The sequence below is a fragment of the Molothrus ater genome, chromosome 9 (genome assembly GCF_012460135.2).
Source record: "Molothrus ater isolate BHLD 08-10-18 breed brown headed cowbird chromosome 9, BPBGC_Mater_1.1, whole genome shotgun sequence".
In the NCBI taxonomy this organism is placed as follows: Eukaryota; Metazoa; Chordata; class Aves; order Passeriformes; family Icteridae; genus Molothrus; species Molothrus ater.
Window position 1 is genome coordinate 1050008 of NC_050486.2, and position 27131 is coordinate 1077138.

Genomic DNA, 27131 nt, shown 5'->3' on the forward strand with positions numbered 1-27131 from the left:
GGACCCACTGGTGTCTGCTCTCAGCCCTTTTACCTCCCCAACAGAGCTGCCGTGGGATGCTCTCTCCCATGAGCAGCTGAGTCCATGTGCACCATGAGGGCAGGGTCAGAGCAGAGAGAGAAGAGCAATCAGCAGGTTCCCCAGAGCTGCAGCAGGGAAGCAACGCCTTCCCTCTCGCTGGCTGGATTCTCCCACTGAGCCTCAGCTGCCAGCTGGGGCTGTTGCTCCCAAGAGCTGTGCCAGGGAGGCCATGGATCCTGTCCCTGTGCTGGGGCTCAGAGGCTTGTGCTCAGGCCAAGGGAAACAAAGTGGAGGATGAGCCACTTCAGGGTCAGGGGTGATAAGTAATGCTCAGCTCCAAGGGGAGCTGGAAATGGCAGCTCTCGGTGAAACACCAGAATTCCTCCTGAATTTGCCTACGGGGGGTCTGGCCTCCACCTCAGCAGTTGAGGAGCTGCAGGGAGGGTGGTGGGCCAGGAGCAATCCCTTGGAATGGCCATGATGGCTGTGAGGCACAGCTGCCTGCCCACGAGCAGCTGCTGGAGCAGAACAGGAGGCTCTGGCAGCTGTGCAGGATGGAGGGGGACTTGTCAAGGGGTTACACTGGAATACCTGGAAAAATCATAATGGGGTTAGGGCACTGACTGTCCAGCCCCATGCCTGGGAGGGACTCCAGATCTGGAGAATTACAGGGGGAAAACAGTGAGGTTTATTCATTGCCCCTCTCTCCCCCAGCCCCGGTACAATCCTGCCTTCACGGGCCAGGCTGCCGTGTCAGCACTGCACACAAAGGGCTCTCAGTCCTCGGAGCCTGAGCCAGGGCAGAAGGATTTTTAACGCTTTAAATGATAGCCGAGGATTGGGAGGGATCTTGGGGCTGAATCCAGCTGCTGTCCTCCTGAGACCTCTTCCGTGGGAACACAGGTCTCCTCCCGGGCTTTTGCAGCAGGAGCAGCTGTGGGGGTGAGCCGTGGGGCAGTGAGCTGGTCTGTCTGTCCAGAAGCTCCCCTGCTCACTGGGGTCAGCCTCCGTGCCGAGGCTGGTTTGGGATTTCCTATCCTGCTGGGCACACCCCAGATCTGCTGCCTGCCCCCCACATCTGAGCGAAGGGCAGCGCAGTGTGGCAGCTGGAGAGCCCCCTGTCCTCCCCTGTGGGCACCTGCCACCACTGCCACCCCCCGGCTGGGGGACACCGTGTCTGCTGCCCTCACTCTCCGCTGCCCCACCCTTGCTGCCATCCGCTCCCATCCCCACTGCCTCCCCCCTTCCGTGACCCCCACGGGTGGGGTGTGGCCCCTCAGTCCCCATCGCCCTCATCTCCCCCATCCCCGGGTCCAGCCCCGCTCCCCCATTCCCCCATTCCCGGATCCATCCCCAGTCCATCCCCGGTCCATTCCCCCGTCCATCCCTGGTCCATCCCTGGGTCCATCCCGGTCCATTCCTAAGTCTATTCCCGGGTCCATTCCCGCTCCATTCCCAGTCCATTCCCGGGTCCATCCCGGGTCCATCCCCTGTCCATTCCCGGGTCCATTCCTAGTGCATCCCCGATCCATCCCAGTCCATCCTGGTCCATCCCCGCTCCATTCCCGGGTCCATCCCGGTCCATCCTGGTCCATCCCCACTCCATTCCCAGGTCCATCCCCGGGTCCATTTCCCCCGTCCATCCCCGGTCCTTTCCCGGGTCCATCCCCTGTCCATTCCCGGGTCCATCCCGGTCCATCCTGGTCCATCCCCGCTCCATTCCCGGGTCCATCTCCGGGTCCATTCCCCCGTCCATCCCCGCTCCATTCCCGGATCCATTCCTGGTGCATCCCCGGGTCCTTCCCGGTCCATTCCTAAGTCTATTCCTGGGTCCATTCCCGCTCCATCCCGGGTCCATTCCCGCTCCATCCTGGTCCATTCCCGCTCCATCCCGGGTCCATCCCCGCTCCATCCCAGCTCCATTCCCGCTCCATCCCCGCTCCATCCCGCTCCATTCCCACTCCATCCCCGCTCCATCCCGCTCCATCCCCGCTCCATCCCGCTCCATCCCCGCTCCATCCCGGGTCCATTCCCGCTCCATCCCGGGTCCATTCCCGGGTCCATCCCCGCTCCATCCCCGCTCCATCCCGTTCCATTCCCCCTCCATCCCGCTCCATCCCCGCTCCATCCCGGGTCCATCCCGCTCCATTCCCGCTCCATCCCCGCTCCATCCCGCTCCATTCCCGCTCCATCCCCGCTCCATCCCGCTCCATCCCGGGTCCATCCCGCTCCATTCCCGCTCCATCCCCGCTCCATCCCGCTCCATTCCCGCTCCATTCCCGCTCCATCCCCACTCCATCCCGCTCCATCCCCGTTCCCGCCCCTCATTCCCGCTGTCGGGCGCCCCCTGCCGGCGGCCCGCGCGGGGCGGGGCGGGGCGCGGCGGAGGAAGCGGGGGCGGCGCGCGCGGCCGTGTCCCTCCGCGCGGGGCGGGCGCCCAGATCCCTCCGCCGAGCCGGTGGCGGCGGGAGCGGCCGTGGCCATGGCCCGCGGAGCGGGGCCCGCGCTCGCCGCGCTCCTCGCCCTGGTGGTGGCCGTGCTCCGCCGCGCCGAGCCCGCCGCCGGTGAGTGCCGGGGGGCGCGGGGTTGGTGGGGGGGAGGCTGCGGCGGGGCGCCGAGCGAGGGGCGGCGCGGGGGGGACCGGCCGCTCTCCGCCGCTCGCCTCCCCCGCGCTGCCGCCGGGGAAGGGCACCCGCGGCCGGGTGACATCGCGCGGGGGGCTCGGGGCCGCCGCCGCTTTGTCCGAGCGGCCCCCGGGGCGGGCGGGCGGGCGCGGGGGCGGCGGCGGCTGAGCCCCGTGGGAACGGCGCTCCCGGAGCCCCCGGGAGCCGCCCCGCGCTGCCCGGCCGGGGATGCGCTCGGCCCGGGGACCGAGCTGCGGGAACGGCAGCGAACGGGAGGAGAGGGTGCGCGGCGGCCGGCGCTTCGCATACCTGCGCCGCGAAGCTTTGTGTGCGGGGGACATTCCTGCACACACACAGGGAATCTCTGCCTCGCCTCCTCCTCCTCCCGCTGCTGCCGATCAGTCCGGGCGCGATAAAGCCATGTGTGCACATCTGAGGGAAGTGCCGCTTTTGGTCACTGTTCCCCCTGCACGCTGGCGCTCGCATTATGTGTGAGGCTTGTTCATAGCCGTAACCGAGGGGATCTGGTGGAGATTTATCTCATGGCATTTCCAGCAGCTCCTGCTCCCGGAGTAAATCCTGTGCGGTCTGGCACCGCGTTAAAGCTATCGAGGACCAGCAGTCATTGATTGATTGCGTGCCTTCTCATTCCTTCTTTTTACTCTTGAGAGGTTAGACTGCTCCTCAGATGACTTGAGAAGAGTGCAACGATGGGAGAAAGTATTAGTGGAAGTCGTTTAGGGATGAGCAAGCAAGACTGCTATTTTCAGTACTTTTGTTGTGCAGTATGGTTTTGGAGTGGAAATTGTTGAATGTGGCGTTATAACCACTTCTTGCTGGTTTGGATGCAGAATAGTTGGGTCAGCCAATCGATCTGTTTTGACTTTGATTTGGCCAAATTAAAAATGGACAGTATTTGTCTCCTGGGAGAAATGTTGTTGGGGTTTTTTCCAGTAATCCCCTCTGAAAGCCGATTTAGTTTTGCTAATATGTTGCAAGAAGGTGGTTGGAGTTTAGAAAAAAAAGCTATTTCACAAATGTATTTTGGCTAGGTTTGTTCAAAAGGAGAATTAAAGGGTCTTTCAAGGGTAGGTGTCTTAGAAATATGCTTTTGTGGTAGCATGGACTTGTGGTGCATAGTAACACCGTCATTTCTGGAAATGGCTTACACAGTCCACTAAGATGGCAAAACACTAATTTTGCAAAGGCTAAATGTCGTGTCCACTTAGTGAAACTGTACTTTCATAGGAACAATTTAGTAGCTTATTGCTGGCCCCTTTCCCTCAGGGGCTGGGAGAAGTAGCTGTGGCATCACCTGTTGTCACTTGCCTGGCTACTCTCGCCTGAGGTGGCTGAGGTCCTCCCAGGCTGCCGAAATTTTTTGCTTTTGTGGGTGAAATCTCTTCCTGGTGCTGAACAAAGGCTGGTCGGCAGAGGTGACAAATCCAGGCTGAAAGTGACTCCTGTTGTTGTGAGATACTGACCTGCATCTGCTCAGTATCACTCCTTGGGAGTGGGAGCTGTGGCTTGATTTAATGGGAAAGGGAAAGATGAAGTCACCGAAAGGGTATTTTCGGGTGCATATTCAACTGGCTTGATGCTCTTGTGCAAGAGAGGGCAGGTACCTGATGTCAGCCCTCTTGGTCAATAAAGAGGAGGCTCCTGGATGCACGGAGCGCTTTGGTTTGGACTGCTCAGCCCTGTCTCATCATGCAAGCCCCATGGTGCAGCAACTCGCTTTTCCAGTTTAGTTTTGCAAAGGGCTGCAGTTGGAGGTGCAGTAAGCTGGGGTGGGGCAGCAACACCTGCGCTTTTGGTGAGGATACTTACCCGATAATTGCTGTGAACCATTCCCTTCTCTTCTGGCCCGGCTGTCAAGCCCACCCTAATTACCCGCTGTCGTTAACGCTGGTGCTGTGTCTCACCAGGCTGCTGCCGCTGCCTGCCAGCCGTGTTTCTAACAGGTTACAATCCACCTTTAATCGGTGCTGTGCTGGCGTGGACTGCAGTGTGAGCTCCTTAGTATTCACCCGGTGAAATTTGGAGGACTTCAGATAACGCTGACAGTGCTGGTCTGCTTGATATGGATTTGCTTATGGGGAGAGCAAGTTCGACTTGATTTTTTTGAAGGTGTTGCCATCTATCAAATTTGTTCTTATCAAAGATGCTGATTTAGACTTTCAAAAGGGAGCGTTATGAAAATCTGGCTCACTCGCATCACTTCCTGCAGGGCATCACTTAGTCAGATTATAAATACGTGAAGATCCTCCTGCTCCCGTTCTCAGGACTTGAATCCTTGGGAAAGGAGGACTCACGCCTCTGGTGGCATTTGGCATTTGAATGTCTTTCAGTGGATGGGTTGGGTTTTTGTCAACTTCCACAGCTACTTCCCTCCCTATTTTTTTTTAAATTATTTGCTGCTGTTGCAATAAGTGGGTGATTCCCTTCAGTAGATCCTGTTTGGGTTCTCCCATTTCCAAAACTGGTGTCTGTGCCATGGAGAGTATGGGTGGCTGGCCTTTGAGCCCAGGAGTAGATGGAAAAGCAGTAGCAGGACTCTGGCAGCCTGTTTCTTCTGGGAATGTATTTTACTTAGCATCAAGCCCAAGCAGTTATTGTAACTGTACATGTAGTACAGTAACTGTGCAGTAGCTCCAGGTGTAACATCGTTTCCTTTGAGTTTGTACTCTTGGCTAATGACTCTTCAGTGGAGCATGATACAGTGGTTATTGTCATCCCTCCTTTGGGACACCTTAGCGGAACATCATCCACATAGTGGGAAAAAGAGCTTTCCTAAGCACGTGTTAAAAAGTAATTTTGTGGATTTTTTATGCCCTCAGTTTCTCTGAATTCGTTTTGAAATCGTCTCTCCAGCAGAAGTCGAAGGCTTGTCTAGGAGAAGTAGTGCTTATATCATTCTAAGCAGGGTCATCTGAGATCTGCAGAAATAATCGTCTGTTCTGTTTAGAAAATAGTCTGTTCCTAGGGCACATGTCCTTTTTTTAGACTGCCATGGGGATGAAAAAAGAGCTTTGTATCTCAGAATGGCACGGGTGCCTGCTGTTTGTTCCATGCAGCAAGCCCTGCTCTTGCTCTCTGCCATCCGCGGCTGCGGAGGCGCTGGGATAACATTTCTGTACGGGCACACATGCTCAGTGTTCACTTTAATAATAAAATTTAACATTTCTGCACGGGCACACATGCTCGGTGTTCACTTTAATAATAAAATTTAACATTTCTGTATGGGCACACATGCTCAGTGTTCACTCTAGTAAAGATTTAACATTTCTGTACAGGCACACATGCTCGGTGTTCACTTTAATAATATAATTTAACATTTCTGCACGGGCACACATGCTCAGTGTTCACTTTACTAAAGATTTAACATTTCTGCACGGGCACACATGCTCAGTGTTCACTTTAATAAAGATTTAGTCCTGCAGAATGACGGAACACTTGGGAGAAGAGGCGAGCATGGCTCCCGCCTGCCAGATTGCCATGGAAACACCAATACCTCTTCAGCTCTTTAATTGCCTTCCCTACATTTTTTTGTTGAAAACTTTTTTTTTTCCCTCCTAACTAAGTGCTTTATGTTGCAGTTCTGGATTTTAGGCATTTTGGCTTTGTTTGGAAAACTGCAAATGGGGGAAGGCGGTAGCTGTGTGGGGAGATGGAGAGCATGGTGACTGACAGTCTTTCAAACTGTGTTACAAGTTCATCCTAAATTCAGTATCTATCACAATGGGAGTTTTTATCTATAGTTATTCAGCAGCAGCAGTGTCACATGAACTGCAGCTGCATCTGATATACATATCAGTGTTCCTGCAGCTTCCTGGGCCAAAGACCCCAGTGATGAAAGACTTCAACTCTACCTGTGAATCTACAGGATGGTTCCCAGCTCTGTTCTTAGGAGGATTAGTTAGTAGTTTTTGCTGGTCCTAGGTGTTTGGAATAGAGATTTGAACCAGATGATGGCAGGGCATGAGGTTCTGCATGTCCAAGAGCTTTGTGTAGTCAGATTGGCTGTTGGCATCCTCAAATTAAAAAAAAAAAAACAAAACAAAAAACAAACCAAAACTGATTAATTTCTTCATATTTACAGGCTTGTTCTTCTGAAATCGACTTAAATATTTTCTTTTCAAAATTTTTTGCACTTGTCTAGAGTGTTAGTGAAGGAAACCAGTTTAGATACTAAAGTTTTTTCTCCCAAAAGGTGTTGGGTGTTGGTTGAGTGCCTTCACACTTCTTTGAGCTCTGCTTTGCTTCTCAGTTGATGAGTCTTGCATTATCCAATTGATTTCAGGCTTTTGTGTGTAAAAACAGTGGAGATGTCTTAATCTGATTAAAGCAATTCACTTTACAGACTGTTTCCATGCCCTGTAGACAAGCTTTGTCTTTAACTACTACCCTCAGTGTGTGAAGTGCTAACTGGTCAGCTTGTTTAAATTCCCCAAATGTTGATGATTTCTAAATCTGAGCTGGGTATAAGGCTTTACTGCTTTTTCACAGTGAAGATTTTTACCAGTTTGCTTCCTTCCCCCTGCATGTGCCTGCCATAGGATGATCTTTTCTTCAGAAAAAAAAAAAAAAAACCAAACTATTTTCCTATTTTCAGCTAGCTGGTATTTACTAGTGGTTTCTTCCCTGCTATATAATCTCACTGGAGCTGTAATCTCTTGAGGTTAGTGAGCAGCACAATTAGTCCTTTGTGGTTTTCCTCCAAAATCTGGTTATCTTTGGGTATTCTCCCCATATGTACAGTGCTGCTTACTCCTTACCAGCTCTTCCAGCAGTTGTGTGTTGTGCTGCTATGGAAGCATTTTGTCCCTTTCTGCACAAGGAGGACCTTCCTGCAGAATGTACCTCATGTTTCAGCATTAACTGCTTTCTTCACGCTCTGTTTTTCCTGAAGGGAATCAGCAGCTGTCTTTCCCTCCCTTGGAATTTGAGACCCCCTTGATTTGTTGTGTAACTGGTGTTTCTGGCCACGCTGATGTCGTCCTCTTCAGAGCCGATCCACCTCTGTCAAGCATCCCTGAGCTGGGATTTTCCATGCCTCGTCTTGTGTTGCTGTTGTTTGAGGGCTCCAAATCCTTTTCCTCCTCTCCCTTCACACATAATGGCTAGCACAGTTGAACTGACAGCCTGATTCTCATGAATCTCAATCAAGACAGAAAATTCACTGCCTGCATAAAGGTTATAGAAACCTATTTTGTCCTTTACTTTCTGTCTAGTCTTAAACACGTTTTTAGCTTGACTTTTTTCCTACGTTCAAGTAGGTTGTTTTCCACACACACCCACAAGAAAGCTTTTGAACCTATGGGCAAGCTTTAACCATGTAGGACAAAGGTTTGGGTTCTGATTCTGAGTTTCTATGAACATGATGAAACATTTCTGGGCAGAAAGAGGAGAGAGGCACATGTAGTGTCCTCCCTGGAGAAAGCTGTACCAGCAGCTCGGCTGTGTGCTCTGCCAGGACATCGCTCTCCCCTTACTTAAAATAAAACCTCTGGCCAGAGCCTGCACCTTCTGAAATGCAGGATAATCAACCACAAAGCTACAGGAAATCAGCTTTATAATGTCTTTCTCACAGCATTAATTGTTTTGGTATTTTTCGAATCTATTTCTGTTTGACTTTTTCTGAACTTGTGGGCAAGGAGTTTATTGGCATTACTTTCCTTTGGGTAGTTAGAACAAAACCCTTTCAGACTTGCTCTGGTTATGGCTTGAGTTCCCTATTGCAAAGTTCTCTCAAAAGCTGAACTCTGACACAGCTTCTGATCTTAATCCTACACTATTTCTTTTAAATTTATAGCCCAGGAAATATTTGAATTTATAGTCGGCAGATGACGTGTGGAAACCAAATCACAACATCCAGATCATCTTGGTGTCGTAAAGAACACTGAGGCAGAAACAAAACTTTTCTTTTCCCCCTAGATTTTAACTGTCTCTTTAGCCAAAAAGAAAAATTAAATCTAGTCATAATTGTGTCCCAGTTATGAGCTTCAGATTTGGATGTTGAAAATTCCAGCATTCCCTATAGTGTATATTGTGCTCATTTTACAGCAGTGGTTATCTGGTTTTCCCTCTGGCTTTGGAAAATAGTCTTGGTAGGATGTGAAATATCAGGTTAGAGTTTGCATCTCAGTGCAGGCAAGGGTTGGTATGGACTCCAGGCTGGGTGGTGTCACTTCAAGAGTTCATCTTGTCTGCACTCAGGAGCCCTTTCCTGAGAAGTCCTTCAGCCTTGGCTGCAGTGACTGCTGGAAATTGGGTGCTCCTTTCTGGCGGGACCTGTCCTCTCCAGGAGAAATCAGTCTCTTGAAAACCAGGGGGTGTCTTCCCAATATCCCTGTAATGTGCCTAAAATTCATGAGGCTAACCTACCTTCTGGCAGGCTATGGTAAGCCAGAAAACCACCAACAATTCAGCATTTCTGTTTGTGTTAAACACAGAAGAAAACTGTCAAAAGCAGCTGTCAGAGCCTTGACAATGTGCTGATGCTGTCTATATATGGCTTCTAGAAAAGTGGCTTTATCTTTTCAAGGCAAAGCTGCCTTCTCTCATGCTGTACACACACCAGAGTATTTCCACTTCACACAATGCATGCAGCAAAACAAACTTTTTGTGCTGGCTGAGGTAGAAGGTAGTTTCTGGCACTTTTGACTCTTGATCTCAACATGGTGGAGTAGCAGAGAAGTAGCTTTTGAAGTGATTTGTGTTGAAATGCCTTGGTTTTGCATGTGTTGTGAAATTTTTATGAAAGATATAGTGAAATACAGGAAGACAGTGCTTTGTGCACAGAAATGCTAATTTTACTGTGAGAACTGTAGTCTTCTATTTCCCTTGTGATTTCTTTTTTTTTCCAAGAGAAGTCACATGACTCTTTACTTATTTTAATATAGAATATGGCTACATTTACATTCATTTCAGCTGTAGTTGCATTTCAAAGCATGTCTATTCAGTCTGAAGCCAAAAAAGTATGAAGTATTTTTGTGTTTGTTTTCTTAGCTTCTTTCACTTCTGAATTACTATAGAGAAAATATATCCCATTGTCTCTGTGAAAGAACTCTAAAGGCTGGTAGTAGTTTTATGACCTGCTAAACAGCAGTTCAAGGTGGGAATAATTTGTCAAAAACCCCAGGAAAATTAATCATTACTTTGCTAAAACCTCTCTGCTGTGTCTGTATTTGCCTCTAGCAAACCAAGTTGGAATCCTTGGTTGGGATCCTTCCTGTGACCCCGCCAGGCTCTTGTTCCCCTCTGTGTGCCTGTGCTGGAAGGTGTTTTTGGCCAAGTGCTGGTTAAGCTTTTACCATGTGGGTTACAAAATCAACTGGCCGCTCAGTTCTCACTGGGGACGCGGGTACTCGATGAGATTACAAAATTGTGTTTGAAAGCACGAGCACAAAAGAAATAATCCTCTGAGTATTTGCTTCACTCGCTCGATTGGTGTGAGAAGAATGGAAATTCAAGGTGCTGAGATGAGAATACCAAGGCTGGTTCCCCTCCTGGCTCTCTGAAACGTGGCACAGCTCACTTTGACCCCCCTCCAGCTCCCTGGAGAGCCCTGGGTGGTGGGAGTCCCTGGAATCCCAGCACTTTCCCTTGGCCACAGAGCAGTTTCTCTTGGACACGGTGTAACCCAGCCCTGCTAACTAGAGCTAATCTTTGCTGTGAAAACAAGCTGCTGCCGTGGTAGACAGCAGCAGATGAAGTTTGGAGTCAAAGCCGTGTGGAGGTTGCGGTTAAATGGGACAGAAATTGTCAGACAGGTGCAAGTCAGCCCGGGTGTTCCTGCCTGCTGTGGGGGAATGCCGTGCACAATCCCTGGTAATGTTTCTGTCGCTTGGTAACCCTGACCTGGGGGTTATCTGAAAGGGGCTCAGAGTGGAATTTTGTTCATTTCCTGAGAGCTCTGCAGAAGCAGCGCCATCCAAGTGCCCCTTTTTCAGAAATCAAGTTTCAGAAATCAAAACAGCAGCAAGCATACTTGTGTTGTGGGAAACACTGATACTCTTCCCTGGGTTGAATTTAACTGTATTCTCTATAGGGATTGCAAGCGAAACGTTCCTGTAGTGCCTCGTAGTGCGTGTGACCTGTTTATGTGCTCAGGGTTATTGAGAAATAACACTTCAAGCCCTGGACTGCAGAAGCAGAGTCTGTTCCAAGCTGTCCAGTTGCTGGACTGAATTTGCTCGGGTTGCAGGCAGAGCTTAGTGGGACTGCTGTGTTAACTCTTCCCAGCCCCATTCCTTAGTCACCAGCACATCAACCTCGGTGGTGGTTTGCATCAGCTTTCCCTGATGCCCCTTGCTGAGTTTGTATTGAAAATTTAGTACCACTTGAGGAAAGGAAAACCATCTTTATTTAAAAAAAAGGGAGGGGGGCAGTCAACTCTCCAACAGCTGGCTGACAAGTGGGCAGTTTAGGTGGTTGGATATTATTGATGTCTTTAGGTGCCTTTAAGGTTGGCTAAATGCTTTCCCAAATGCAATAAGGTTGTGGAAAGGGGATCTGTAAAGGCATGGAAGGGTGTGAGTTTGAGGCTAGGAGACAGAACTGGAGGCTGGGAAGAGCTTGTGATTTCTGGTCTGTGGATAAGCTCAGGACAGGACCCAGCTGATGTGGTTCTGAGAGCTTTATCTGGTAGTTTGGTGCAATTCAAATGGCAGGCTGTGGTCTAGGTGGAATGGCTCAGTTTTTGTGGTTCCAAAGTGCGCTCTGCTCCTGCAGAGTTCCCACCCTTCTGGTCACTTTGGAGTGCTGCTTCAGGTCCCTGTGAAGGGAAAAGCACTTGCCAGAGCTGGAGGTTCCATCAGGACAGACCTCACTAGAGCTTCCTGTAAAAAACTGGCTGGCCCTGAGCTGTGTCATACTTAATGCCTTTTTAAAAACACAGCAGCAAAAACATCAAGTGCGAGTTACAGAGAATCTCCTTAGAAATACCAAACTCATTGCTGAAAGTTGTCAACTGCTCTGGTGTTTGCCACTAATTTGCAAACACAATTCTGCCTGAAGTCAGAGGGCCACAACAGTACCTGTTGCAGCAAATTCTGGGTTGCTGGTGACAATCAGCAGGTCAGCTCATGAGGGACAGATGCCCCTGTTTCAGTGCCAGGTATACCCCTAGAGACAGTAAAAAAGAAGGAAGGGATTTCAGATTAAATATTCTGGAAGAAGGCTTAGGAGTAGCTGCTTTGTATTTCAGAGAATTTCAGTCCAGAATTTTGATCAGAAAGTAGTAACTGAGGACACTTAACCCAAAGTATGCAGGTGCCAACACGAATGTCTTTGGAGCTTGCTGAAATTACTGCTCACTTTGCTTTGAAAACCCACCTTCAAGAAATTCTGGAAAGATTTGGTTGCCTGATGAACAAATCTGTATTTGATTCTTCTTTCAGTCTGGCTCTTTTGATGCTGCCAGAGATGAAATTCAACTATGTGATAGTGTCTTTGTTTTTGTTCCAGTCCTATAAAGTTTTCATTCCCCTGAATACGCTAATGAAGCTTTGACCTGACATGTATTGTAGCTATGGGGTTGATGGTTGTTTTCTTTTCTTTTCTTTCAGCTCTGCAGTGTATGGATGACTCCAAGCCATGTGTTAATGAGGGAAAGTGCATTCCATATCAAAATGGTACAGGATATTGCAAGTAAGTTGGTTTCATTTCTAATCAATTTAATTACTCATTTTCTTTCCTTCAGGACCTTAGCCAGAAAGGAAATGTGATTTTTTGAGATTTTCTTAAAGGGTTCTTTCAGCATAACAGTTTTAGCACAGTTGGTGATTCTTTATGATGCATTAGTTCTTATGTGCTAGCTTTTTGTAATGTAGGAGATCTGGGATTCTTGTTCAGTATTTGGGTTTGGATATTTTCAGTTGGATTTCTTTGCACTAGGCTGGGAACTGAGGCCAAACCCATCATAGAGGTAAAGTCTGTACCTTGTTTCCAGACCCACAAGCTAAGTTGAAACTTGCTCCCCATCTTAATAGCTCACCTTACATTATAGAGCTCCAGCCTCAATTTAAATATTTTTGAGGGTTTTCAGAACTATTCTGCACTCTGAAGTGTGCCAATTGCCTTCTACTGCTTGAGAACAAGTAATACGTGTGAGTTGCTGAAACACACTAACAACCACCCCCCAACCAAACATCCACATTTGTTTGCATCTTGTAAATTGATTTTGGTAAATGCTGACACCCATCTTCACTTTGTTGCCGCATGGGACATGGGAAGCTCATCAGCAGGAGCTTTGGCAGGGTGTATGTTATCTGGAGAACATCACATCTATTTAAATGCAGCTCACCTTTTAAACTGCAGTACTGAGCTTTTTTTTTTTTTTAATAAAGTGCTATTTTGCCAAAAAATTAATCCTCTTTGTTTGGTTGGGTTAATTTACTACGTCTGCAGTAACCAGATTATTTTCTAGAGGTTGTTTACTTCATCAGTTCAAGTTGTGTCATTTTCTAGCATGCTAAGACATTATCTTAGTGCCAGCATTCTTTAAATATTAGTGAATTTTCTCCTGTTGATTTGGCTTGGCTAACACAGAGCTGTGCTCCTCACACTTCTTTACACTTCCATCTTCCCTAACCACAACCTTTAGTTCTCTATTAATGTGGTACATAGAGCTTGATGTACTGAAATTGCACCTGTGGCACACAAAGGGGAAATCATAATCTAATTGGAGGCTCTCCTCAGGTTCAGATCAATACCTGATGTGCAGAAAGGCCACAGAAAAGCAAATATGTAACTTGTTATTCCCTGTTTCTTCTAAAATTTCTAATTTTTGCTGGTTCCTATTTTTTTTCCTTTCCAGGCTTTTATATTGATGTCAGCTTAAAGAAGCTGCCCTTCTAAAAAGAGAGCAGGAACTTTTCCTGCTTTTCACTTCTATCTTGAGACTGAAACAAGAAATAGGTGTCTTCTGTAGGTCTTTCTGGTGTCTCCTTAAGCATGTTAGTCTGGAGCCAAAGTATGTAGGTCACAATAAAGGTAATAAACAAGACCGGTATTGATGTTGCTGCTGCTTTTACCTTCCTCGGGACATTTTCTCCAGCTTGCATGTTCCTCTTAACCATGTCTTAGCAATTGTTTTTTACAGCCTCTGTTGGTTCATCTGATTAACTTTGCACTGTTTGTGGTGCAGTCCAGATCTTGACGCATTTCCCTCATTACAATGGCAGCTTTGACCAGTGTTACATTTTTTTTTTTCGCACACATTTACAATAATAATGTTGCCTTCCTCCCTGTTGTGCAAAGTGTTCTTGCTGGTTTTAAACCTACCCCTCCTTCAAGAAACAGCTCAGCTCCTTTGCAGGTGCTGTATTAACTGGAAAGGCTAACAAAGAGCTCTATACAGAGATTAGTAAGTGCCTTTTAGTTCTGGCTCAAGAACACTTTTTTTGCAGAAAGGAAGGAACAAAGTAGCAAAACCCACCTCAATTGTGGAGTCTCTACCTTTAGCAAGCTGATTCTTAGCATCCTGTTTTGGTTTTGACTTTTTTTTTTTCTTTCCTGCACTATGAGGAACTCTGAATAGGGGAACTTTCTCTCCAGTTTAGTAACCTAAATGACTTTCTGAATTTTTGATGGTTGTGAGAGTAGAAATGTTTTGCTTAGGAAACTGAATTTATTACTAAAGCAAGTGGCTTGGCTTCTAAGTCTACAGGATCTCTCAATGATTAGCAGCATCTCCACCCCTTCCACTTTCTTGAAGTTATCTGCAGTACTTCCTTTACTGGGCAATAAGTTATTATAACTGGCTCTCTTCCTCTTTCTGTATCTCCTCTTGGCTGAGTTGTTTGTTGTAGTGTGTGGTCAGGCCATCCCGTCAGTCTTGCTGTCTCCTAGGTGAACTGCTGAGGGAGAACCTGCATCAGCAATAACCAAATGTGATAAGATATGAGTAAGCACTGATAAGAAAACACCTAGTCTGGGTATTTGGCCCAGCAGTGGATGGCAGCATGTTGCTGAAGCAGCTTCCTTTGAACATCCTGTAGCATCTCCTCTATTAAAAGGGAAGGCTGGTTTTCTGCTGAGAAACCTTCATGGTGGTGTGTCTGGCATCTGTTATGGGAACAGTGAGTGTGACCCCTGTAAGGAAGCTGGGGTTGAGCTTTATCAGATTGCTGCTGTGAGTGCCCTTTAAGCAGCTCTGTTCCCCTGGTGACGCTGCTGGCCCATGGCTGTCCTTCTGTGGCACTGCTCGACAGAGTTACTGACCTCCTCTGACCTTGATTTTATATTTAGAAAATTACACATTCCTGTGTTTGTATCTTCCAAAGACAGGATTTTTTTTTTGTGTGAGAGCTCTTTTCTGCACTCATTCAGTGACTCTCATGGTGAGGATGCAGGCCTTATTCCACAGAATATGTTTGTATCTGCAGCAGCACTGGAGGGGACCTGTCCTTCCAAGCTTTCTTGGTCCTGCTTTGACAAAAGGCAGGTTCAGTTTGGAGTTTGGCTTTGCTTTGCACTGTGATGGGTGTTTTGTTGTCGTAGTGGGTGAAGTTTTTTCCCCTCAAAGCATCTCTAGGCAGCCTTTTACCCACTGCAGTGTCAAACACGAAGGAATCTTCTTGTATCCTCTCATATCCAAGGAGAAGCAGGGTTACAGTTCCTCATTGCTCAATGCTGATCGTGACCATCACAGCAAAGCAATTTCTTGTCTCCCTGCTGCTGGATGACTGGGAAGCAGTGGTGGTGGGAAGAGCCCATGGGCAGAGCTGTGAGCTTGCAGCGTTTCTGCAGTTGCAGCAGGCTGGGGAGGAAGGTGTGGGCACAGGGAGCTGCTTCAAGGACAAGCAGAGCAGAGATCTTGGCGTGGCTGTTTTCTGAGCATGAGGATCTGCTCCCTGCAGGTGGGTGCAGGATGGGGCAGTGCCTCTGCTTGGAATGGGGCAGGGCCCAAGAGCAGAGGGTCTCTTGACTGATATCCCCATGTTCCAGAGCTGTGGCCTCTCCCAGCTTCCCACCCCAGTGGCAGGGAGCAGAAGCAAGGCTGTGCCAGGGAGAGAAGCAGAAGTGGGGAGGGAGTTGACATAGGGGTGCTGCAAGGTTTAGGGCCTTGCTATTTCTTGTGCTTGGCAGGCTCTGAGGTCTGAGTTTTTGACCTCTAGGACTGTTGCAATTTGTGTATCCAGAAGGGATAGCTGTACCTCTGTGAAACCAAGTGCTGCCTTAACACTGAGGTCTTCTGTTACTCCTGATGGTGTAAAAACCCTGAGCTGTGCTCAGTCAAATGGGGACATGGAGTGCCAAGAGGACAGTCTCCTGCAGCACATCCTTTCCTGCCCCAAGCTGCCAGGGTTTGTACAGCTTTGTGTGCCCCTGTCTCTTCAGTGAGCAGTGTTTCTCTCACCGTGTGCTGAAGTTTATGCACCTTTTCCATAGCATGATGCAGTTTATGTGTACACTGGCAGCGGGAGGACCTCCAAAAAATGCTAAACTCAAAGCAGCAATGGCATGGCAGTAAGGGGATTCTATCTTAATTCCAGCTGACAGTAACTTCAACTCCCTTGCAAGGTTTTTGGCCTACCTTTCCTTCAAGATGGACCTTCATAAATGAATTTAGCTTTGATTTAAGAGGATTTCTGGGGCTGAAGGCAAGATCCAAGACCGCAGACCTGCTTCTGAGACTGCATCTGATATCTGCTTGAGATCTGTCTCGAGAGACTGATCACTCCTAGGCTAATGAATGGGGAATACCCATAGGAGACCTTGTAGCAGGATGAGGTCTGAGAGTTTTCCACAAGAGGCTAAATGCAGAAGTTGAGAAGTTGTCCCTTTCTGAGAATGGTCTGCCCTTTTCTGTTTCCTTCTGTCTCCTTTCAGAAGTTAAAGGAGACCCTTGAGACCAGGGCAGAGGAAAAAGGGGAGAGTACAGCACAGCTAGCCAAGATTCTGGGAACAGAGTAGTGATTTTCAGTCACAGTTTTTTATTGCGAGTTACCTGTGCGCACCAAAAGCTCTTCAGAGCTCTGATGGGCAAAAAAAGCTGAATTAAACCCTGTGTGTTCAGAGTGTGGCTGCTGCTGCTGCACTGTGGAGTGGCTCTCTGCAGAGCCACTTTCTGTGGGCTGGGAACAATAGCTGAGTGCTGCTTTAAAGGCAGGGCAGGGAGGCCGTCCCATCCCAGCGCTCGCATTCAGGGTATGACGCATAAATGGGCGCCTTGAGACCTGGGAAGGAGCGTTTGTAAAGCGAACCAGAGAATCCTGTTCTGCCTCCTGAGAAGAGGAGTAGGTGTGGGAGTCAGAGCACGGGAGCCAGAGGGAAGTCTGCTTAAGATCTGTGACAGAATAGCTGGGACCCTTCTCGCCTCAGTCATCAGAGGGAATTTTTTAGTCTCTTCGATGAAGCATCTTCCAATCAAAGTGGAGGAGAGTTGGGTTGGAGGGGGAGAGGCAGGACTACAAGGACATGCTTCCCTTTGCCTTTAAATTAAAACCATCTGCTTTCTTCTGTGCATCTCCAGATGATATCATGGGCCTGAGTAGAAAACTCCCATGAAAATCAAACATCTGGAAGTCTGGTTAGAATTGTCTATAAGGTGCATTTGAAGAGGCTGTCTCATGAATGTGCCCAGGCAGACATAGTACAGCAGATGAGGAAGTTTTTCCAACAGACCAGACATATTTTCCAGAAGTCCATTGAAAGCAGGAGAGAACTAAGTTTTGGAAGGTAGCTTTGGTGTAGTTCTGTGGCAGAAGAACCAAAAGCACAGCTTTTGTGAGTCTTCTACTTTGATTTGCAGCATTAGGTTGTTAGAGTGAATGCAGTTCTCTGGGTTTGTGGATACTTCAAATTTGGATAAATACCTTTGTTTTGTTTCTACGTCTCTTGTTTAGTTCCATGAGAGCCTGAGCTAAGGCAAATGCAGGCTGGAGCTGAAAAGGAGGAGGGGAAAAAAAAAAAGGCTGAGCTCTAAAGTATTTGTGCTGGAAAGTAGCCCAGAGAGAGTAAAGGAGAAGCTTTAATTAGAAGCAGCTGCATAGCTGATGCAGCCCACAGGACATTTTCCCATTTCAACCTCTCTAGCTTTCAGAAATCATGATTTGAATTAAGTTCTATGTGAAATTTGTTCTTAAAAGATTAAATTCCTGTTGAAGTAGGCTGAGAGACCTCGTGTGCTTCCAGAAAGTGCCAGAACAAACTTCATCTTCCTGTTTCTTTTTCTGAGTGTTAAATGGAAAACTGAGGAGAAACAGTGGCTTTTATTTGGAAAAGATTTGGTTTCCTGTTCTGATCATGTCATTTGGAGCTTACACAAGCTGCTACAATTTTAAGCTGCTCTGTAGACAAGTGGGGTTTTTTTCCTCTCTAAAGAGAACTTGAAAGAGTAGGTTGGGATGAGAGCAGAGCAGGGGTGGTGGGAAGCTGGAACTGCCCTTGAGTTTAATCATATCCTATAAAAAAGTCTGGACTTAGACTGCATGTTTTCAGTGTTTGCCTCTGTTCTTAGAGAAATGATGTGGTGCCCAACATGAATCAAGAGCAAATATTTGCAGTTTTTTCTTCACCAACATTTAGAACTAAATTACTAGTATTTGTGCCTAGAAATGTTTATGACGGGAGACATGGTTGAAAATCTGGACTGTAGGTTTTTTTGTTCTTTAACATTCAAAAAGGATTGCACTGAATTGCTGGAGGGCAAAATTGCATCACTCTGTGACCAGGCACTTCTCCAGGAGGAGAACAAAATGGTGGGTACAAGGGCCATGGATACCTGACCTACCATCTTTCCATGGGCAGGCATGTTCCTCCTTCCAGATGAAAAGAGCTGAAGTTAAAAGAGGTTTTGCTGTTCCCTGTCGGGAGCGCTCCCCCATGTTTTTCTGATTAGCCTCAGAAGATACCAGAACAAGCCTGGTCTTGGAGAGCTCTTCAACTTTGTACCAGAACATTTGTGTACAAAATGCTGTTTGTTTGTGGGTGATGGTTGTCTCAGAGCACATATCTCAGCTTTCCTTTTCATTCATACCAGCAATGCTCTTAATCAGTGTTTAGGCTCCCTTCTTTCTCTTGTCTAGGGGCAACAGCCAAATGCCCCTTCCAGTGTCCTTGAATGTTAGGGCTTGGAGAGAAGACATGTTTTGGGGCTTTATTTACTTCTGGACAAAACATGAGAGGTTCCTCTAGACTTTCTGTTTTGCTTTACAGCTGTTCAATGAAAAAGCACTTCAGCACTTAAATTCTAGGTGTGTTTTGGTTTATTTTGTACTTGCTGGTGGAGTTGGAGGGGCTCTGATGAGATGGCCTAGGTGAGTTGCTCTGGTTTGTTGCTCTTTCCTTCATGGTAAAGAGAGCTACAGATGTGTGTGATGTGCTATCTGAGGAGCTTGGTGCAGTGATAAAACTGGGGGAAATCCCTGTAACCAAGACTTGTGAGGCTCTGGGACTGAAGTTCAGCTTGTCTTGACACAGCCATGGGCTGCACAGGGATGTCCAGAGCCCTGGCTCAGCCGTGGCTGCCCAGGCAGGCTCTGAGCAGGGGCAGAGCTCCGTGAGCAGCTCTGGAGCCGTGGGAGCTGAGCTGAGCTCCAGCTCCTGGCACAGCTGTCCCTGCTGCCTGCCAGAGCTCGGGGGGATCCTGCAGAGCCGTGCTGCAGCCCGCTGGCGTTTGGCAAAGCAAGGCGAGATTTTGGATGTTAAAGGAAGCCCATAGCCCGTGTGGGTTAGGCTCAGAATAGCCCAGGACTGCCTCTCGTGTGATGTGGCTGTGGCTCACGCTGACCCACAGCCTTGGGCTGCTGCACCGAGCATGGCACAGGAGGCAGAGGATATTCTGAATTGCTGCTGTCTCAGGATTTGCTTTCTGTGACTTTATTAATCCTGCCATGCCCTGCAAAATCTCTCCTTTCATGTCTACTCTTGGGCATGAAGTTGAAAGTATTAAGGTACGGTGAAAGGAGCCTAATTTGGGTGTGGGCAATGGTAAATTACAATTGTTGCCGGTATGACTTTCCTGCTTTAGACAAATGGCTAAAGCTAGTTAATAAATTTTAACATGAGAAAAAACAGTTGTGGTCATCTAGTAATGGCCCCTTGCATAACTTGCATAATAACCTCTCTGAATAGCTTTGTTTGAACTAGCGTGCATACTCTCCCTGAAACAGCCAATCCTGGGCTTCTTTTAAACAAGCATGAGTGATGGAGAAATTCCACTACAACCTTAAATGCGTTCTTCCAGTTGTTTCTCTCCGCTGCTGAGAGACTGTGTACAAGTCTGTGTCTGAAAATAAAGATACTACCCTATTTCTAAAGTGAATTCATCTAGCTTAAAGTTTTAAATGCCCAGTTCTGTTATGCCAGATCTTGTAGAATGGGAATTATTGTTAAATCTGTGTTTCACAGTGGACACTTGGAGCTTTGATTAACTGTCTTGTTCCCTTTTCCCTTTGCTAAATAGACTGAGCCACCTGAGCCTTTCATTGTGCCAGAGTTTTCTATTACTCATTACTGCTGGCTTCTTTTAATTCATTTGAGCTCTTCTCTCTTAAAGAGCAAACACCAGCACTGATGTAGTGGCTGTGCCAAGCATTTATCAGGTGTAGCATAATCTCATTTATTCCTTCTTGGTATTTGCCATTTGTACATGTAAAGTATCCCTGGCCAAACTGTCATGGTAGGAATTCACATTTATCTGGCTGTTAGGAATCCTCAGAGCAAGTATGTTGTTCCCAGCTCCCTTTTCTGGTTTGGGGGGGATGCCCTATGTGTTTTGTGTAACTTTGCAGTGTTTAAGTGCATTTTGGGTGCTGACTGGCTTGTTAAGCATGTTGCTGCTCTCTATCAACCACTTGTCTTCTCTCCTACCTACATATTTGACCAGCTTTGATGTTTTCCATTGTTAATAATCAATAGAAGTGTTGAATAGCATAGGAACAAAGGCAGATTCCTGTAGGATCCTGATAAACATAACTTCATGTCCATTTGTTTTTTCCACTAATTTTTAGAGCCTGTCTGGTTAGTTGTGGGGTTTTGTTGTGATGTTTTTTGGTTGTTTTTTTTTTTTTTTTGATGGTGGGGGTTGTTGTTGTTGATGTGGTTTTGCTTTTTTCTTCCTCCAATCTACCATACACTTTTAAGTTTGTAAGGAAAAAAGCAGCCTCTTTACTGTTACATTCCTGCTTGAAGACTAGAGACTTTATGTGTTTCTAGCAGCTGGAATCTCCTCCCTTCAAATATGAGTAACTCACTGATTTAATAATTACCCCTTTCCTGATCTGGAACAAAGCATATCTAATGTTCATCTCTGTTTTTTTTTTCACTATGAAATACGTTTTCTCTTGGGCTGTCTCTTGGGTTACTCACAGTTACAGCAGGCAGCTGTGCACTAGGGGAAGAGCTGCAAGAGGACAGTCCCGTGTGTTATTTTTATCCAGAGTGTACCCTTGCAGCTTTCTGCTACCTGAGAGAAGCCAATGGACCTGGGGGGGGCCACGGAGGTGGGCTTTGCAGGCTTGCTTGCCTGGATCCTCTGTCTCTGGAAGTTAAATGGTAAATCTGTAGTACAAAGGCCAGCCAAAAGATGGATTACAGCTGACAAGCGTAGTCAGACTGTATTGACATAAGTTTAGGTTAGAGAGAAGTAACTGCAATTATTCTGCAGTTGGAGATCTTTGTATAAAATACTGCCCTGGCTGTAGATAGTGTGTGTGTACTCGTTTTTCTGTGGGAGACAGAGGAACAATGACCTTGTCGTTAGGGTGCTCGCCAGGGGCGTGGGAGACCTGACTGCAGTGCTTGTGTTGCTATTTGAGTGCAGGCTGCAGGCAGTCCCAGTCCCAGATGCACTTATCAGCGTGAGGATAACAGTGTATTCCTGTCTCACGGGAGCCTTGTGCAGAAAGAGCTGCTGCAGAGCTCCAGGTCCCCAGACACTGCATTTCTACAATGTTTATAAATATTCTGGGAGGATGGATAATACCTGCTGTTAATGCCTTATTAAACTGCTTGGTTTTCTTCTAGAAAAGGGTGCTTGTTAGAATGGGAGTAGGTACAAGGAATTGTTTCTCAGCAGTTCTTTAACACTTAGGCTTTTACTGAAGCTTTGAAGGGAAGTGCAAAAACGAGCTTCTGCATTTGATGCAGCCCTGATTGAATGTGGTATTTATTTTGCAATGAGCAATTTCACCATTTGCATTAAGTTTGGTCTCATTTGAGACAGTCCCACAGGAAGTCCCTGTTACATCTGTGATGTCAGCCTTTTAGGTTTATTAGTGCCACCATCAATTATTGCAAACTTCAGGACTTGTGGTGGTCATGGGACCTCATTCCTGGAGTCTTCCCAGAACAGCAGAGCTTCAGGTGGGACTGCTGCACTTAATTTCTCCTCTCTTGTAGGTGTCGAGAAGGCTTCCTTGGAGACTACTGCCAGTACAGAAACCCATGTGAGAGCAATACCTGTAAGAACGGGGAACCTGTGAAGCTGCATCCCTGATAGGAAAACCAACCTGCAAGTGTGCTCCAGGATTCACAGGGAGGAGTGTCAGTACTCAGAATCTCACCTCTGCTACGTGTCCCAGCCCTGCCTGAACGGGGGCACTTGTCACCCCCACGGCCAGGACACGTACGAGTGCGTCTGTCTGCCAGGCTTCACAGGTGGGCTTCTGCATCTGTGCCTCCAGACCCCCTCCTTTGGGAACAGCTTCACCCTGGAATGTTCTGGGGCAGTTCTAATATGCTCTCAAGTTTTCTAGCTGCGGCACAGGAAATGAGAGGAAGTCTAAATGACTTCATGACCAAAAAAAGCAAAGGGGAATAGGGAATCAGACTCCCTACCCTTTACACGTAAGCAGAAAAATATTTGGATCTTGTGGGGTTGTCCACATGGGAAAACTGAATGCAGAAACTACTCTGGAGTGGCTGTTACACTTTGAATTCAGAGTCTAGTTTAAAAAAAATGGGCAAATTTGGCCAGCAAAATCTGTCTATGGGAAAACAATATTTTGATGCCTGAGGGGAAGCATGGAAATTTATTCCTTTCACTCTTGAGGGGGAGGTAGAAGAAGAGTGACTGTCAGTGTGTGTAGTATGACTTCAGGTTGTTTTTATAAATCACAACATTCCGTATCTTGCTGCAACCCAGTAAATGGCTTCATGTGTAACCACAAATTCATTTACATTTCAGATAGAATAGGGTAAAATGCAGGCATCAGTTTTCCTGTAGTAATGTAAGGATTTAATTCAGTAAAATTTTTGAGGCAGTGTAAAAGAGATTCTGTTTTCTACAGAAATAATTTTTGTTAATCTGCCTTGATTTCCTAAAGGAAAGGAATGCCAGTGGATTGATGCCTGCACATCCCAACCTTGTGCCAATGGAAGTACATGCACCATGTCTGGAAATAAGTTCTCCTGCACCTGCCTGGCGGGGCTACACGGGCCAGAGGTGTGAGACGGACGTGAACGAGTGTGCCACGCCGGGGCTGTGCCAGCACGGGGGCACCTGTGTCAACCTGCCCGGCTCCCACCGCTGCCAGTGCCGCCCGGGCTACACCGGGCCCCGCTGCGAGAGCCTCTACGTGCCCTGCTCGCCCTCGCCCTGCCTCAACGGGGGCACCTGCCACCAGACCAGCGACTTCACCTTCGAGTGCAACTGCCTGCCAGGTGAGCCTCTGAGCTCAGCTGTTAACTGCAGCCCGAGATGTGTGAAAAGTCTCTGTTTCGGCCCGTGCGTCCGAAGAACGAGTCAGAGCTCTTCAGTTTTCGGTCTTGAAGTTGTTTATTAAGTCTTATCTATAAAATTTTCTTTCTGCCCAACCGAGGTCTGCTCAGCAGGGCAGCCAGTGGCACTCTGACTGCCCTCGAGGTGGTGTTGTCTTTATATACTACAAACTACGTATAACGTATTTATGTCTATTTATTATTTATATTTATTGAAATATCATTTATATTTATTAAATATTTATGTTTATTTATTATTTATATTTATAAATATGTTATACGTAGTTTGTAATATAAATAAATATATTTAACATATTTATATTTAACAATTATATATTTATATTTAACAATTACTTTCCAATAGCTATCAGCTATGTTAGACAGTGAATCTCTATTCTAAACCAATCCCAAAGTGCCAGCATCACAGCAGCAGAAGATGGAGGTAGAGAAGAACAAGAAGGAGGACTGGACACACCCAAGTCCCTCCATCTTGTCCCCAAAACCTCCATTCTAGAAATCCCAAAATCTACCTTTTCACCCGGTGATAATTTTTATTATTACATTGGTTAAACTTCTCTGACTTTCAGGTCCTCATACAAAGCTGGTAATTTGCTCCAGGGGTCATAATCAAACCCACAGGTGTTCTGGGCTGCGTGCCAGGGTCTCTGAGCCCCCTGGCAGGGTCCCTGGCAACTCTGGACACCCAGAGGGATGCACTGAGTTCCAGAGAGCTTCGTTTGCAGCCTTGGTTCTGCATTCCTGCCTGCTCCTCCCCAGAGCTCCTCTCGGGGTTTCTGTGCCCTGTCAGCTGGGAGGGACAAATCTCAGCAAGATGGGGACCTCTGTAGTGCTTCTGCACTATTAACTCATTTCTGAGTGCTGGGATTTCAGGACACACAAAGGAAGGAAGGGGAAGGCAGTCAGAAATTACAAATTTCTATGGAACCCAGTTAGAGTCAGAAAATCTAATAGGTACAGTCTACAAGGTAGATTCAAGGAGATTAGGGTGGTATCTCATAATGCCCATTTGGAATGTGAAATTCTATGTGCATAAGCATCTACAAATACATAGTTTTGTATCAGTGAAGGCCTCAGGTAACTTCAGTGTTTGAAGAATGCACGTGTCTTTTTCCCCTCTCCATCTGTAGCCCTAAGACACACTAAGTTCTGTTCTATTCTCTTTTTTTTCCTTCTCCAGTTCCTCTAAATCTAACAAGATACCAGTTCCAACTCACCCACCCTTTTTGTCTCCAGATAAATTTTGATTTGTTTGTTTTCTGATGCTGTTAGCTGCCCTGAGTTCATGCACAGCAGGGGTGACCTGCTAGCTCAGGATCAGGGGCTGCACTGGTTTTGTGTCACCTCTACAAGTGGCCATGTGTCACCTGGTTGGGATGCTGGTCTCATCCTGTCCTCCTCCCTATCCACTTGTCAGCCCTGACAACAGGGCCCTACTAGTTGTCTTTGCATATTCAGGGTATTTTTAGGCTGATATTTTTTTTACTGAGTAATTCAACTCCATGGGAAACTGAGTGTTTGGAAATGCTTTTGACTAGACTTCCTACTTGAGTGTATTGCAGTTTGGCACACACAGACTTGGTGTGTGGTAATCTAGAAAAGTAAACTCTTTTCCCTTAAGCATGTCTCTGTTGTTACCGATGTGAAAGATGCAGCTGCCCATTACTTGGGATGAATATAGAGTGGCTGTGTTCTCATGAGGATCATCTGGAGTCACAGGTCTGTGTGGAAAGGGCATTTAGAACTTGTGAAAACTGTTCTCTTTTTGGAGACCCTTGTCTTGAGGTGTTGGCTCAAATGACCTTAAATGTGTGTTGCCAACCTTAGTGTCTGCACCACCACTTTCTGGGTTGTCTGAGCAAGCATGTGATTTTGAAGAATTTAGCAAAGTCAGTCTAAAAGTAGAAGGATGGATCATTATTTTTGAAAGCAATTACTCTAACTATGCTTGGAGGGAGAGTGCTTTGAAAGAGTCTTTGAAAATGGAGTAGTTTTACTAACCATTGCCCTGGAGGAATTTATTGCTTTTCTGCTTTGCATCTTTTTAAAATTAAATTATAAGCCAAGTATCTCTGGATTAACAGTCTTGCCCAGAAATTCAGAATTTCCTTTAAAATCAGATCTGTTTAGCCAGTTCAAGGACTTTAAGGCCTCATGCAGGAGCAGTGTGGTGGGAGGAAGAAAGAGAGAAAGATGAAGTTAGAAGGACTTGATCCTGTCAAGCTGATGAGTTTGCTCTAGAGATTCTCTTACAGGGCACGAGACTGAGTAGGAGCAGATTTTCCCTTAGACAAGTGTGTGGGCTGGCTGAAATATGGTCAGGAAATGGAAATGAGATTGCTATAGTAACAGTTACACACCTACACTCCTCACACATTTTGGATTATTAGCTGTCTTTTTTGACTTGTTACACTGTGTATAGTGGGGGTGAGTTAATGTGGCTCTGAGAGCCTTTACTTTTCTATTTCCTGAATTTGTTTAAGTTGGCCATGCTGTTTTGCTAGCTTGTTTTTTTTTTTTTTTTTTTTTTTTTTTTTTAAACCAGTCATTTGAAAAACAGCAAAAAAGAGAGCTGTTGGAGAGATCCAAATGCTTACATTAAACTCTCTGATAAAGGCAGGGCACCCAGCCATTTCTCTCCCCCTTAGTGCAGAGCAGAATTTCTGAAGTGTTGGAAATGGTTCTGTCTGGAAAGGAAAGGTCAACAGAAAGAGAAGAGAAATGGTGCCTGTCACGCCTGGGGAGGATGTGAACAAGGCCTGCTCCTCTGGAGGACAGTGCCAAGATTATGGAGGAGAAATTCCACTTCAGACTCCCTCTCTGAACTGGAGCAATGCCGATGATACTGTGACTATAAATGGAATTGCTCTGGCCCTTCTGGGCTGCCTTAAGATGCTGCCATTGCTGAGTGTTCTGGCCACAGAGGCAGGAGGCACTTACATCTCAAACTGCTGGAGTGGTTTTTGATAGGATTTTGCATCTTGTGACCTGTAAAAGTCACACTTCGAAGAAACTGTGCCCAAGCAGCATTTTAGGCATAAATAGGCTACTACTGCACTGGCCTTGAAATGGGTTCTTGTTTCCTGTAGATGTTTCCTTCTTAGCTTTTCAGTGAGTTTAATTTATTTGTAAATACAGATAGGTGAGAATGAGAGCTTGAAAAAGTAGGAGGAACCTAGAACCTGGAGCTGTGTGTCACAGCAGCTTTTCCTACTGTCACACAAGTACTGTTTATGTACAGTGGAGTCCAGCTGCTATTTAAAATTCCCAGTTTCCCATGTCACTTGTGGATGTACACAAACAAATCCTGCATTAGGTAATCCATGAAGTCATGTGTGTTAAGTCAGCATTTGGTGGCAAGCACCAAGTGAAGTTACATATATACAGTACTGGTATTGCATCTATCTGGAAAAAATAAATCATTTTTTATCCTTTTGGCTTAATCATTTTTCCTCTGGGCTTTGTTGATTTAGGTAGAAACGGGATTGTAGGCAAGTGAGCATGTTAGGTCAATCATAACAGTGTAGTAGTGAAAAAAATTCCTTGTAGGAGACGTAACCTGAAGCATTACCAACTCCTTTGAATATAAGAATGAGCTAGTAGTTATAAATATTTGACAAAAAAGGACTTCATTTGGCAACTAACCTTTAATGGAATGTTAAACAAGTCAATAGAGGAAGTTCTTAGCTGGGAAAGTGATTATTCATTGTTATCCATCAAAATATTTACCCATTAACTAAGATAAGGACCCTAGGGAATTCCAAGGGCTTGTTCAGGAAGCGATCTGTCAGGCTG

The 27131-nt window shown here is 46.6% G+C and overlaps 1 protein-coding gene across 1 annotated transcript in view; it reads left to right on the forward strand.

Moving 5' to 3' along the window:
* The first annotated feature begins 2485 nt into the window (after window positions 1-2485).
* NOTCH2 (notch receptor 2) overlaps window positions 2486-27131 on the forward strand; it is a 77937-nt gene continuing 53291 nt past the window's right edge. Inside the window, 7 exon segments of the mRNA XM_036387377.1 lie at window positions 2486-2585; window positions 12218-12299; window positions 21999-22066; window positions 22069-22134; window positions 22137-22256; window positions 22925-23025; window positions 23027-23261. Of these exon segments, the coding sequence (XP_036243270.1) occupies window positions 2504-2585; window positions 12218-12299; window positions 21999-22066; window positions 22069-22134; window positions 22137-22256; window positions 22925-23025; window positions 23027-23261 (754 nt within the window). The 5' untranslated portion in view covers window positions 2486-2503.